Source organism: Apium graveolens, chromosome 8 (genome assembly GCF_009905375.1).
Source record: "Apium graveolens cultivar Ventura chromosome 8, ASM990537v1, whole genome shotgun sequence".
Lineage (NCBI taxonomy): Eukaryota > Viridiplantae > Streptophyta > Magnoliopsida > Apiales > Apiaceae > Apium > Apium graveolens.
This window is the reverse complement of record NC_133654.1, coordinates 209,945,879-209,960,667: the sequence shown is the minus strand read 5'-3', so window position 1 is coordinate 209,960,667 and position 14,789 is coordinate 209,945,879. Positions and strand designations below refer to the sequence as shown.

The following is a 14,789-nucleotide window of genomic DNA, read 5'->3' as shown; positions in this document are numbered from 1 at the left end:
ACCTTCCATAAGAACGTGGTCAACACATTATTTGGTGGACGAGATTCTTCTCCATCCCGAAGATAACTTGTATGCTCAGTCTCTAGGGGTCCCCATAACTCTATCACATTTTTAGACACCAAGGATGCTCTAGTGGTTTCTCTTGAAGTGGTCAAAAGCTAAATAAAAATGGTATTAACAGACAACGGATTCTCAGTAGATATCAAGTTCAAGCACACTTGCAACAGACTCAAAACGCAAGGCGCAAAGCTAGAGCCCTGTCCTGATGAGACACCAATTTATGATGTCGGCCATAACTCCATCCCAATAGCGGGAGTGGCCTGCCTGCCTGCCTGTGTATTTCGGAAAGTCTCCAAGACAAGTATGCCGGGTGCTCAAGTTTTATGTTAGCATATTGCTTCCTCGTACAACATGATATCGGGAAGACCCCTATATCTACGCATTCTAGGTAATCCCATCAATAAATCATCTGAAGGTCAAATTCCCGACCTCGAACGGCGTGGAAGAAATGCGAGGAGATTCTGAGACATTCAAACAATGTTCGCCCCTGACTTTTGGCAGAAACCAAGCCCAGCAACATCTCAAGAGAAAGAGAAAATAAAAGGAAGAGAGAATGACGCAAAATACATGCAAAATATCAGACAACTCACTTGAAAAGACCGAAAGAAGTACAGATTATTGGCAAGTATGATCCTTTCACTACTAGAAAAAGTAGAATAGACATCGACTCAAAGACATCGGTTGTTTCTGGCGCCGATGTAAAAGGTGTTTTAGACATCGGTTGACCGATGTCTTTTAATTTTATAAACATCAGTGTTTTAGCTAAACCGATGTTATATGTCTATTTTTAAAAAATTAATCAGCGCGCCTTCCCCGTTTTCCCCACTTAGCAAATATTTCATTCCCTCCATGTTTCCCCCTTAGCAAATATTTCATTCACTTCATGTTTCCCCCTCTATTTTTTGCCTTGGCCAAATTCTCCCCCTTTTTTTCACACACATTTTCCTCTTTTCAATTAAAAATTAAACAAAAAACATTAAATTCATAAAACCAAAAATAAAAAACTCAAAAACATCTCTCTTCACTCTATCCTTTCTGAAGAACACCCACAGCACCTCTTTTCTCTCGAATCTCAATTATGCTCTCTCTCTCTCTCTCTCTCTCTCTCTCTTCACTCTCTCCTCTCTCTGAAGAACACCCAAAGTAATTTCGTCAATCACTACCGAGTTTCACTCCCCTAATCTGCATCGTAACTTTTATCCGATTCCGTCCGTATTTTCTTGCCGACGTATCCCAATCCATCTCTACTCTTTTGTAATTACAATCTCTCTCTCCTTAATGTTATATTAATGTTTATATGTTTGTGCGTGCATGTATTTGATTTCGATATTATTGATTTTGCAAGATTTCGTGACGTTGATGGCGAATAAGAAAGTAATATAGAGGAAAAGAGCCTCTGGATCTGTATTTGCTGTTGCGATTCTTGTATCATTTTCGATATTAGCTAAATTGAAGTTAAATCTTGAATTTGGTAAGTTTTGAACCCTAATTTTAGAATTGGGCGTTTCAATTTGAAACCCTATTTTTTTTATTGGTTCTAATTAAGCTAAGTTGTACACTTTTTAATTGTAGAATTATAAATTGTTGATTTTTTAGTTGGATTAATGTTCAATTTATTCGATGATTTGACTTTTGTATTGGGTATTGATTGACATGATTATTGGTTGTAGTGAAGGTTTATGATAAAATGGCGAGTTATACAGAGTATTTGTGACAGTGTATATATGGCACAAGAAGTAAAGTAGCGATAAAATTTAGAATTATAATAATTTCCAATTTATTAGTTGTAACTAAGTGTTTAATTTTTTTATGCTTTGTGGATTATAATTTTGGAGATGTTGATACTCTGTTCTCTTATATTGTTGAGTTGATGATTGTGTGCGATAGATTCAGAATTTTGTTATTGTTGATTTTGTGGAGTCGGTATGAATCATTGTTTTAATATCCAAACACTGCAACTATAATATGTATGCATTTATCAGTGTATGTGTGTAATGAAGCTGTATGTTTGACATGATTTTTCGAAAACTAAGCCAGTTTCTCCCCACAAGGGACAAGGGGTCGAGGCAGATCCTCTATATCTTTAGGATACTGATATTAAGTCAATATCTAGCATAATTTAATGAAACTTTAATACTTTGTGTCATGTGTCTGCTGCAGTGCTGTGTGATGTTTCACATTTTTACTTACCTGGCATATATTTTTCCCAATAACTTGCAAACACATTTGCCCTCAGATTTTGTAAGCATGTAAATAATTTTCTTTACCATGTTAACAGCTCCTAATACCGGAAATGGCTTGGATATGGAGAACTACAGCTGGGGTCAGTCTCTGTAAGAGGTCACTATCAACATTTCAGTGCCTTTCGGAACAAAATCTAGGTCCATTTCGTTTGAGATGAAAGTGCTTTGTGCTTTTCTAGTTAATGCAATTTCCCATACCTTAACCTTTATCTTTCTAGGAAACATGTATTAATTCGTATTGATCCACAGTCTGACATTCTTGCAGGGGGAGCTCTATCAACCAATAAAGCTTGATGATAGTATCTGGAGCCTGGGTAAGTTACCAAGTTTCTCACGGAATCTGATTAGTAAAACACTTTCACATATCATATTTATGTTATTATTAAAACACTTTCCATACTCTTTCAAGTAGGACAAAATTCAATGGTGGAAGTACTTGGTTAAAGGTGATCCGGAAGTAGACACTCAAAAGGTAGAGCCGAAGAGCAGCAAGCTATCTGATCTAGATGGAGAAACCCGATCAACTGTGGAGCAGGTGACTTCTTCTCTTCATGAGTTTTCGTTTGCTTCAGAAACTGGTCCTTATTAATTTTATGATGTTGAACAGCCATCACGTTAATCTGCATACCCCTAAACAAGCTTATATACTTTGAGAGTCCATTTTTTATGTGTCCATTACTTGAAATCTGCTGCCCCGGGGAAATTGATTTTTTTTAAACTTATTACAGATGCTTCGATGCATATTCTGCAAAATTTAAAAGTCAATGAATGTTTGTTAGTTACAACTAAATAGAGTGTAGGCTGTAGACATTTATATAATTCAAGTTTATCTTTTTTCAGAGTTTTATTATAACCACTGTAAGCCAAAACTGCATGATAAACTTAAACAAACAACCTCTACCTTTTATTTTTTTTCTAATCTGAAGCACCAAACGCTTACTAAGACTGGGACAAATAGATTTCCGTCTTTTCAAACATAATAAATTTTGGTGTAAGAAAATCAAGGAGAATATTAATGGTTTCTCCAGATGATTTGGTCTATACTATTTGCAAGCATCTGCGTCCAGTTGCTAGATTTTCATTACCAGCATATGAAACAAATTAAACTGCTTAAAATGGCCATTATGTCCGACTATCACATTATTTGCTATCTTAAGACTATCAGTTGAACTTATTGTTTCAAGTTAGTAGCCCATTTTAAACAAGTCAACTTGGTTGTATATACTTTCAGAAAATTTTGAATTTGTCTACTTAATAAACATGAAATTCTGCATCTGTAATTTCTTTTTAATGTTCAATTAAAGAATAGCTTAATTGGTTGGCTCAGTAGACATATATTAAATAGTCTGCTTTGCTGAAAAAGAAACCATTAGTCACCCCCGCCTGGCTTCCTAAAGAATTTGATTCCTTGTCCGACAAATCTTTGCACCTAAAGGTGGCCTGTAAAATTTCCCTGACAAAACTTTTGACAATTTATGTACTTAAATGCTGGCATGGTTTGTAAATGTTTGTAAGACAAGAGGCTGATTCGGTCAGTTGTGCGCAATTATGTCTCATTGGTTCTCCATTTATTAGGACAACCCTTCAGAGAAAGATAGCAACCAAGGTACTCTTGAAATTTCTAAGCTTGATTTTGCTGTGACAAATGATGAATTCCGGCAACTATTTGGTGTTTATGGAGACATCAAGGAGGTAAGATATTAAAAACTCTATATCAGACTTAAAAAAATGTATTTAGCATTTTAGGAAATTGAACAATTGCTTATGGATTGCAGATTCATGATGTTCCATATAATAGAATTCTATGATGTTAGATCTGCTGAGGCTGCTCTTCGTGCATTAAACAAGAGTCAATTGGCAGGGAAGCTTAATCTAAGACATCCTGATGGTAATACAAGGTAAGAGTGTACAATATAAAATTGTTGTTATTCAATATTTCTTTGTCCCGCACTTGAAGAAATTAGTCTTGTTGTTTCAAAATTAGTCTAGAGTTTGTGATATACAACTAGGCAAGTTGCTTCTAGGACAAAACTGGCACTAGATCAGTTCTAAAGTTTAAGTACATGCACAGTTGCATTTGTACTATGTTGTAACTTGTGATACAATCATACTGATTTTCTGTATGACGTATCAATTTATTAATTATTTTCACTTTTTTGGCACATGATAGACTATTATGCCTGTTCATTGTTGCACCGGGAATGCTTTTTTCTTTAGATTGTTATGTAAAAGTTACCTCTAAGAGCACTCTACTAGCCCTCTTTGAAAACTCCACTCCCTTTCTAAAAGAAATAAATAGAGAATTACAGAGTAAAGGGCAAGGAAGGGATTGGAAGTAGGAATATTGAAGAATTTTAAATTCTAGGACATGTAGTATCTAACAACTCATATCTGCATTCTAGCTAAGTAGTATTGGAATTTATATTTTCCTTTTCTTTGTCAAGTACCATCGGGTATGCTGGTACAGTTCGGCATGCTTTAAAATTTGATGTGTGATTACTTCGCAAAAAAAAAGATTGATGTGTGATTGCAAAGGACCATAATTTTAAGAATATCTTCACACTCAAAGTACAACTGTATTTAGTAACGGGAGCTGGTTCAATTTTTGCAGGGTCTTCAACGCATTAGGCCAAATCGCATTTGCATTTGCAGGGCATGCTATGACACTGGAAATTCATACCACAATTTCATCTATTCGAGAGAAGCCCTCCAGAATTCAGGCCAACTTTCTATGTTTAGATTACATGTTGCCGGATATTATAGCTAATGCATAATTACATGTTGTACTTGATATTTGGATACTGGTTGATGAATCTATAGACAATTTGGTATTATGTAGTAATTGGTTTTGGAAATTTTTGATTTGGCAATTTTTTTAGTTTGGCAAATTTTTGGCATCAGTACAAAATTGATGTCTATTAAGGCTTACTATATCAGTTTAAGTAGTACATAAACATCAGTTTATAAAAAAAACCTGATGTTAAATACCATAATAGACAAAGGCATAAGAATACAGAACTGATGTTAAAGAGAACTTTAGACAACGTTTGGTTAAAAAAATGATGTTATTAATTCTCATAGACATCAGTTCAATAACTATAGAAATCAGTTCTCAGATAGGAACCGATGTTAAAGGTTCAATTCACATCGGTTTTGCTTGAAAATCGATGTTATCGGTATTAGTAACATCAGTTTAATAGACAAAATGAAACATTTTGCTTATCTGGCATATGTTTAAATTGATAAAAATATCATATTATATTAATATATAAATAATATATATGCATTAAAAATTTAACATCAAGATATAGATATCGGTTTCATACAAAAAACCGATGTTATATGTCCTCTTTCACATCAGTTTAAAAACGATATTAAATGGGGGGTCTTTAACATCACCCACGAAGATATCGGATTTTGTCATTCATAGACATCGGTTTTTAGCCGATGTCTATTGACGTTTTTCTAGTAGTTTTTACTTGAAGAGTCTTTGCACATTGATGCAAACCTCATGAGTTGCCTTGAGGGAGATGAGAATCCTTTTATAAAGCATGCAGTATAAACAGATAAGGTAGAGGTAGTCCCGGGAGATCCAATCAAAATGGTCAGCATTGGCGCAGGACTCGTGTTCGTCTTGAAAGAAGGCTTGACAGATCTGTCACGTAAATATGCCGACATTTTTGCATGGAATCCCAACGAGATGCCTGGTCTTGACGAATCCATTGATGTGCACAAACTCAACATCAGACACCGGAAAAACCCCTACGCTTAAGATTCAGAAAAGATGAACTTTCGCTACGAAAAGACAGAAGGCTATTGTCGAAGAAATAGAAATATTACTGGACGTGCACCTAATTTGCGAAGTCACATACCCAAAATGGGTTTTGAATGTGATTCTGGTCAAAAAATCAAATGAAAAATGGAGAATGTATGTTGAATATACTGATCTCAACTAGGCATACCTGAAAGATCCATACCCACGTTCCAGCATCGATCATCCCAATGAAACAAGTATATTATTGAAACACTTACATCCATACATCAAGATAATATAAATAATATTAAAGTAAGTAAATTGTTGAAACACTTACATCCATATCTCTGCAAATCGGCATTATCTTACAAATCAGCCTCAGTCCACTGCTTCCCTAATGCTCTGACAATCCTCTCTAACACTTCTACATCAGCCAAAGAAAAACCTTGCCTATCCGGATAGTAATATGCTTCCACCTTGGTGTTAAAATTATGGCCCTAAGCCAACTCACCACCACTGATCACGAAAAATCTTCTAGCCAATTCACCATTCTTCTTGGGAAAATGAATGGGAGGAATGCATCTAAAAGCCTTACCCACTCGGTTACTGGAAAAATAGAAACTCAGCTTATAAAAAGGCTTCACAGTGCTCGCCTTCAAGTGGAAAAGCGCGAAAAATGCCTTATATGTGGGCTGACGGTTCAAAGCCTCACAGCTAGCTATAAACCCAGTAAACACCTGACGGAATTCGAGGTGACCTGGGCAATATGAAACACGTGCATAAATAAATCACTCGTAAACATATGCAATTGTTGGTGCAAACCAGCCTTCAGATGCACAACATTCACACACACGGACTCTTCATCAAAGCGATGATACAAATGCTCGTGATCTTCTGCTTTCCACCACCAACACCTGTCCTCTATACACAATATGCTTGCAAATGATCTCTCCACTGCTCGTGCCTAAAAGTACTTTTCTAAGTCAAGTGACGATAGCTTTTTAATTCTTCATCCAACTTCTTGTTATAAAGTGGGGCATTTCTTTGTGCATCACTTGATCAACGACTCATAAAGTGGGGGCATTTCTTTGTCACAGCTATCTTCAATCCTAAGAACACGGAACCCTAAACTCTATTCCAACCACCAATACACAACAAAGAAAAACATCAAACACAATATGAACACAACATGGAAATCGAGAATAATACGTCAAAATAAACAATACCAGACTTTCTAACGACGTCGACACCAGAAAACAACAAAACAAGAATAAAATCTACATATAACATATGCAAAACACATATACAATAACAGAATCCTACAACAGTTTGCTCAAAACATAAATCACCTCTTCTGAGTTAAGTCGATGATAAAATTTCGGTCAAACAACACTATATGCGACATCATAGTTACTATTGCTTGCAAGCAACTCTTAAGATTTTGATTTTGGTAATTTTGAATCAAAATGATGCAAGGTCAAGGTTTTTAAAGGAGAAGGCGGGGTTTTTTAGGTAATAACTGCTACGCCTACATGGCAACACCCTATTGGCACGAACTGCCTCGACCCATCACATATTTGCATAGCTGGTTAGCTCTTTTTTTTTTAATTTTATATTACAATAAGAATTTCAAATTTTTGCAAAGTACACACTTTTCTTCGCTAGTCCCACTAATACGGGGTAAAATAACTATTTTATCACTGTAGTCACATATAACTTGTAAGTTGGTCATCAAATTAAAAAAGTTTTCAATCGCATAACTAGGTTAATTATATATTGCAATCGTAACACTGAACTAAAAAAAGCTTACACGGCCATTAAAAATCCTTTGACTTTTAACGGATGAACGTTAGTCTTGACGGTCAATGGACATGTTGGAGCCATGTCACACCACATCATATGCCCATGTCAGGTACCCAGAAAGACCCGACCCAGTTACAAAAATATAAAACGTACAATTAAAATTACTTATCTTTGATTACGCGAGGGTAAAAGAGAGGAGGCGACCGAGCAGCTGGAATTATCGACCGGATCGTCACCTACAATCAATCATGTAAATCCTCTCATTCTCTTTGAATTTCGATTTGAGTTTGCATGTCTTATTCGATTTTGATTTGGTTGATTATTTGTATGTATATTTCATGTATTTGTATGCATATATGAAAACCCTAAATTTATGTTAAGCTGTTAATTATGTATGCATTTTGTATTGGAATGAAACAGGTTTGTGAGAATAATGTTGTATTATGGTGGTGAGTTTATTGTATCTCCTCTTACTAAGATGGAAATATAGCAGGCTAAGAAAGTTAAGGTCAAAAATCATATTGATGTTAAAAAAATGGGTGTGGCTCAAATTAAGGGTTTGTTTACTAATGTAGTAGGACATATGGATGGCTTGTACTATTTAAGTAATGGTATTAGTCCAGAAAAGGGATATAAGCTGCTTATTAAAGATGAACAAGTCCCAGAATTATATAAGTTAGCAACAAATACTAGCGGGGGTGGGGTGGTGAGATTATATGTTTACCACATAAATCTTGAGATGGATAATGATGTTAAAGAGGGAGGAGATACTGAGAATATGGGTGATAAGGAGGAATACAATAAAAATTGTGAGGGTGAGACAGATGATGGTGAGGGTGAGACCGATAAGGAGGAAATTGAAGAAGAATGTGATATTAGGGACGGAAGTGATTTTGATTTATCTGACTGTAGAAGAATTAGGGCAGAAGTGAGAAGAGAACATGAAGCATTAGATAAAGAAATGAACTAAGAAATAAGAGAATCTTTAAAAAAGTTTATGAGTCAAGAATCCGAATCAGAATGGGTTCCGGACCTAATATTTGGGGATAAACAACAAGTCAAAGCAACAGTCAGGAGGTATTCTATTGTAACCGGGAAACCACTAAAATATAATGTGGATGACAATCAGAGGATTCAAGTGATATGTGCAAAAGGATGTCCTTTTAAAATATGGTTATCATATTTAAAGGAGAAAGAGTGTTGGCAGGTGAAGACAGTAAATGATGAACATAATTGCATATATCACTATGCAAACAAACTTGTAAGTGTTAAGTTTTTAGCAGAGGTATATGGTAACAGGATTAGAAGAAATCCTAGTTGGAAGCTCAACGAAATGCAACAAGAAATAAAGAAAGACCTGAAGGTAGAAGTAAGTGAGGCCAAAGCTTGTAGACTGAGATAGAGGGCCTTGAGCCAAGTACATGAAGAGATGGTCAAACACTTTGCAGGGCTGAGAAGGTTTGCAGGTGAGATTTTAAGGAGTAACAAAAAAACACAGTGAAGATCACCACAACAAGGGTTAATGAAGCAGATGCTCCACATTTTCAGAGGTTTTATATTTGTTATGATCAATTGAAACAGGGCTGGAAAGATGGATGTAGGCCGGCACTAGGTCTTGACAGTTGTTTTTTAAAAACTGTATGTGGTGGACAGTTGTTATCAGCAGTAGGCAGAGATGGAAATAATAGTATATTTCCAATTGCCATGGCAGTTGTGGAAACTGAATCTTACTCTAGTTGGGGATGGTTTTTGATGTTGCTTATTGAAGATCTTGACTTTCATGATGGATATGAATTAACCTTGATATCAGATCAACAAAAGGTATATCTCTTAAAACTTGAGCAAGAAACTTAAAACTTAAAACTTGAGCAAGAAACATATCTCTTGTGTTATACTTAATCATATCTTCATATTGTTGGATTTTAATCGTGGCGGGGGCATGGCAAAAACACTTTTACACATATAAAATCCAATTAAAAGCATACAGATCATGAATAAAAATTCGGGGAATCGAATCTAACCTTTAAAATAATTTGGAGACAACGATCAGAGATCCTTAGCAGTTGCTCCTCAAGTGTGAAGCACTCCACCGGTATCCACCAAGAAAACGATGTTAAGGAGGAGGAAGGAGGTGGAGAGAATTGGGTTTTCCAAACTTTTTGGGTTTTGGGGTTCGAATAAAAATAGGGTCTATAATAGTGTATTTATAGGCAAAATTTTCAGCTGAAATTTTCCCATAATTATTATTATTATTATTATCCCATTTATTATTCTCATTAATAATTAAAACACCTTTTAATTATTAATTCTTTTTCTAAACACTTTAGAAATAATTCTCTCTCTTGATTTAATTTCCAAAAATTAAATCATTTAATTAATAATATTAAGAACTTTTCTTAATTAATTTATAATCAATTAAATCTCATTTAATCAATTATTAAATTTGCCAATTAATTATTTATTTCACAAATAAATAATTATTAGCCATTATTAATTAATTCCTCCACCATTAAATCATTCTCTTTTTATGGTGTGACCCTGTAGGTTCAATATTAAGCCGGTAGTAGAAATAAATAATAATAAAACTATTTTATCATTATTTATATAAATTTTCTAATTCATTAAATATGATTAATTAATTAATTTTATTTATTCTACATCGTGAGGGATATTTCTCAGCATATCGCGACTATCCGGATAATATGAATTCACTGCTTAGAATACCAAGAACCTATTCAGTGAATAGTTACCGTACAATAAACTCCTTCTACCCTACAATGTCCTGATTAAATACAAGACATGGATCTCGTGTCAAGCCTATCTAATTCAATCACTTGCTTACCATTTACTATGCGTAGTTCTATGCAAATTAGAAACTCCTTTCTAATTTCATTCTCTCTGGCCAGAGATTCCTGAACTAGCATAAGTAGATCAGCCTTGAACATTCGCTTCCTTCACTGGAAGGGGTAGATCCTTTATTGATCATACACTATCTTCGTGTACAAATTCCTATACCCAGTAAAGCCCTAATAATTGTCTCTCGAGACTAAGAACTACACCAAAGCATAGTTCAGTGTACACAAGATGACTATGATGACCTCAAGTCTAAGGATACTAGTACAACTATCACTATGTGAACAACTGCTGACATGTGAGTGAACTCCATCAGTTGTTCAGCTGTGCGAGTCATGGTCAGTGAACTTATTCTATAATAAGCACCTACATACTAGCTATAGTGTCACCACACAAATGTCTATGAGAACAGACATCCTTCATAATGAAGCAAGCATAGTATGTACCGATTTTGCGGATTATTAATTACCAGTTAGTAATCCTATGACCAGGAACTATTTAAGTTTAGAGTTATCATCTTTTAGGTCTCACTATTATGATCTCATCATAATCCATAAAAAGCTTTACTCTAAACTATGGTATATCTTATTTAAACACTTAAATAGATAGAGCCCGTAATAAAAACAAAACAAGTCTATTATTAATATCAATGAAATCAAAATAGATTACATAAAAAGTTATCCCTAAATCCATATACATGATTGGACTTAGGACATATTCCTTTCACATATTGCTTCTTTATTCAGGGTTTGGACAAAGATTTTAGGGAATTACTTCCTCAAGTTGAGCACATATTTTGTGCTAGGCATCTGAGCTCAAACTTGAGCAAGAAACATCCAAGTGAAGCTGTCAAACTTGCTTTCTGGGTAGCTGCTACATCAACATATCCTGAGGCATTTAAGGCAATGAGGGATCTAGAGAGACATTCCAAAGGGGCTGCTGAAAAGATGAATGAGTTGGATCCAAAATCCTGGTCTCAGACCTACTTTTCAACACATTGTAAGTGTGATAGTGTCGAAAACAACATCTCAGAATGCTTCAACTCCCGGATACTCAAATGCAGGTATATGCCTCTGATTGATATGCTCACTGACATTCATGATATGATTATGGAGAGACTTCATAAAAAGAGAGATATCATGAAGAGTGTTGATTGTGTTGTGCTTCCTAGGATTAAAAATCAATTAGATATTTCTATTAAGGATAGTAATGAGTGTAGGGTTCTCTGGGATGGTAGAGAGAATTTTCAAGTTAAGTGGAGGGGTATTGGATATTGTGTTAATCTAGAGGAGAGAACTTGTTCATGTAGAGTATGAGAGTTGACTGGTATCCCCTGCTCACATGCAATTTGTGTTATACACAAAATGAGAAAGGACCCGGTTGATTATGTTGCTCATTGGTTTAAGAAAGAGGCTTACATGAGAACATATTCTCATTGCCTAGAAGTACTAAGGGGGAACCTTTCTGGGAAGAAACTCTTGGAGACACAATTCTCCCACCATCATTTCTGAAGCAGTTGAGGGGGAGGCCTAAACGGCAATGTAGAAGGGAAGGTTGGGAGGGGGCTAGAGGAAGGCTGGAAAAGGGAGGAAAAAGTTCATTGTCTAAGATGGGGAGGGTTATGCATTGTACTATATGTAGACAGAGGGGACATAAGAGGGGGAAATGCCCAAACAAGTCTGCTGATTACGTGGAAAAAGTGCCGAAAAAAGGGCTCCAAAGAGGAAGAACATGACTGCAGAAGAGGCTAAAATAAATGAAGAAATGGATAGATGTCAGATTGAAAGAGAGGCAGGGGAGGCACAATTAATGGATGAGGTTTTTATGCATGAAACTGAAATGAATGCGCCACCACTGAACACTCCCAGAAGAAGCCAAAGATTGAAGGAACAAAGTCGGTCTCCTAACACGCAAAGGCCTAGTTAAAAAATAATGTTTGTAAGTAGTTTACTGTCAAATTTGTAGATTTAGTTGTTAGATATATTTGATAATGTCATGACTAATATGATTTGTGTTTAGTTTTCAGATCTTACTTAACAGGACAAATCAGTACTTAACTGGAAATCAGTACTTATACTGAAGTCAGAACTTGAGTTGTCAGAACTTAAGTTATCAGGAGATATTTATCAGGAGATAATATCAGGACTTAAGGAGACTTTCAGATAAGAAAGGCGGCTGATTGAAAGGAAAGAAGATCAAGACAAACGCAAGAAGAGATATGCATGAAGAAGGAATTCTTTAAAGAATAGAATACTTGGAAGAAAAGATAACTAGTTTATATATTTTAGGAAGCAGAATTATATTCCATATCAATTAGAATTTATCTTGTAACTGTGTAGTATATAAACACAGACATAGGGTTTACACTAAATGTGTTATCATAATCGAAGTTATTATTCATTGTAACCCTAGCAGCTCTCGTGATAAATTGTTCATCACTAATAGAGGACAGTTCCATATTGTAACAAAGTTTATTGTGTTAAATAAAATCTGTTTTCTGTGTTCTTATATTCGATTTGATTGTGATAAACACTGTATTCCACCCCCTTCTTCAGTGTGTGAGACCTAACAAGTGGTATCAGAGCAGATCTGTTAACACACAAACAGTTTAAGATCCAAAAACAATCATGTCTGAAGAAGAACAAACTCCAACTAAGCCCACTAAAACTGAAGAACCTCCAAAGACTCAAATCCACAGTCGATATGAGACTATTAGAGTTCCCATACTGAAACCATCTGAATATCCCATATGGAAGGTGAGGATGTATATGTTTCTCGAAGCTACAGATCCAGAATACCTTGACAGAATCAATGAAGGACCTCACAAGCCAACCAAACTCTCTGTTGTAGTTGTAGATGAACTAGCAAAGTCTGTTCCAAAGGAGAAGAGTGATTACACTGCTGAAGATATCTCATCGATTGCTAAGGATGCTAAGGTACGACACTTGCTGCATAGTGCCATTGATAATGTCATGTCAAATAGGGTAATTAACTGCAAGACTACAAAGGAGATATGGGATGCCTTGGAAACAAGATGCCAGGGAACTGATTCAATTAAGAAGGACATGAAGACTATACTCACTCAAGAGTATGAGCACTTTGACTCAAAACCTGATGAGTCATTGACTGGTTTATATGACAGATTTGTCAAACTCTTGAATGATTTGTCACTAGTTGACAACGAATATGATCTTGAAGATTTGTTATTCCTAGTGGACTAACAATGAGATTTACAGAAGGGGGGTTGAATGTAAATCTCAAAACTTTTTCAAGTTTTGAGCAGTTTATGAAAGTTGTGTGTTCAAGAAGAACAAGTGTGTGAATTGCTTTAAGCTAATACAGACAGATATATATTCAAGCACAAATGTAAAGAACACAACAGACCTTAAAAACTTTTCTGGTGGATTTGTTGTTCCACCAGAGATGGTATTTTCGAAAATCTGTGATTAAACAATGTTGATCACAGCTGCATCCTAGTACAAACTAGATGAATTTTCTCTTAATATTTTTCTAAACAGCTCTGAGAAATCTCTCATCTAATTACTAGCTTCTACTTGGTTTATATATTACCAAGTGTACAAGTGAAGAACAATATAAAATACAGTAATAAAATAAGATCTTCACTTGCTTCTTTTCCTGTTCCCTCCAGTACTTTGTTGACTATTGCATCTTTGTACTAAAGAAGAACGGCTGCTTTTTCTGTTGTTCCTGAAATTCGGCTACCACATCTCAGTTGTCTCTATCAACCCATGTGCCTCTGTTTGTAGGTACAACTACCCCTTATCAACGGCTAATCATCAGAACATCCGTTGAAGCTTTCATACGTTGATGCACTCATCCGTTGAAGGATGTTATCCGTTGAAGCTTTCATCCGTTGATGCACTCATCCGTTGAAGGATGTTATCCGTTGATGACTTTATCCGTTGAAGCTTTAGAGACATCCGTTGAAGCTTAGCTTCTCATCCGTTGAAGGTCTTTAAGTCATCCGTTGATACCACTTCACTTATACAAAATTACAAGGCATGAAGTATTTACAATTGGCCTTCCTATCTGCATATCATCTAGTAGTCAACATG

At 35.5% G+C, this 14,789-nt stretch overlaps 2 protein-coding genes across 2 annotated transcripts; both read left to right on the top strand.

The window, feature by feature from the left end:
* Window positions 1–908: 908 nt before the first annotated feature.
* Window positions 909–5,077, top strand: LOC141680296 (lysine histidine transporter-like 2). Its single transcript, XM_074486561.1, has 7 exons — window positions 909–1,314; window positions 1,406–1,531; window positions 2,339–2,617; window positions 2,713–2,838; window positions 3,879–3,995; window positions 4,079–4,201; window positions 4,915–5,077. The coding sequence occupies exons 5-7, from the start codon at window positions 3,949–3,951 to the stop codon at window positions 5,075–5,077; spliced, it is 333 nt and encodes a 110-aa protein (XP_074342662.1). The 5' UTR covers window positions 909–1,314; window positions 1,406–1,531; window positions 2,339–2,617; window positions 2,713–2,838; window positions 3,879–3,948.
* A 3,780-nt stretch (window positions 5,078–8,857) lies between these two features.
* On the top strand, window positions 8,858–12,448 carry LOC141680294 (uncharacterized). Its single transcript, XM_074486560.1, has 5 exons — window positions 8,858–9,229; window positions 9,442–9,681; window positions 11,460–11,686; window positions 11,777–11,976; window positions 12,120–12,448. The coding sequence occupies exons 1-5, from the start codon at window positions 8,858–8,860 to the stop codon at window positions 12,446–12,448; spliced, it is 1,368 nt and encodes a 455-aa protein (XP_074342661.1).
* Window positions 12,449–14,789: the final 2,341 nt, after the last annotated feature.

What these genes read in the sequence shown, in the direction of transcription:
- LOC141680296 (XM_074486561.1), top strand. Translation starts at nt 3,949, where the DNA reads ATGATGAATTCCGGCAACTATTTGGTGTTTATGGAGACATCAAGGAG. An exon ending in TTTATGGAGACATCAAGGAG is followed by an intron (nt 3,996 to 4,078) that starts GTAAGATATTAA and finishes TATGGATTGCAG; the next exon opens with ATTCATGATGTTCCATATAA. An exon ending in CATCCTGATGGTAATACAAG is followed by an intron (nt 4,202 to 4,914) that starts GTAAGAGTGTAC and finishes CAATTTTTGCAG; the next exon opens with GGTCTTCAACGCATTAGGCC.
- LOC141680294 (XM_074486560.1), top strand. Translation starts at nt 8,858, where the DNA reads ATGAGTCAAGAATCCGAATCAGAATGGGTTCCGGACCTAATATTTGGG. An exon ending in AGAAAGACCTGAAGGTAGAA is followed by an intron (nt 9,230 to 9,441) that starts GTAAGTGAGGCC and finishes CAATTGAAACAG; the next exon opens with GGCTGGAAAGATGGATGTAG. An exon ending in TTTTCAAGTTAAGTGGAGGG is followed by an intron (nt 11,977 to 12,119) that starts GTATTGGATATT and finishes CATTGGTTTAAG; the next exon opens with AAAGAGGCTTACATGAGAAC.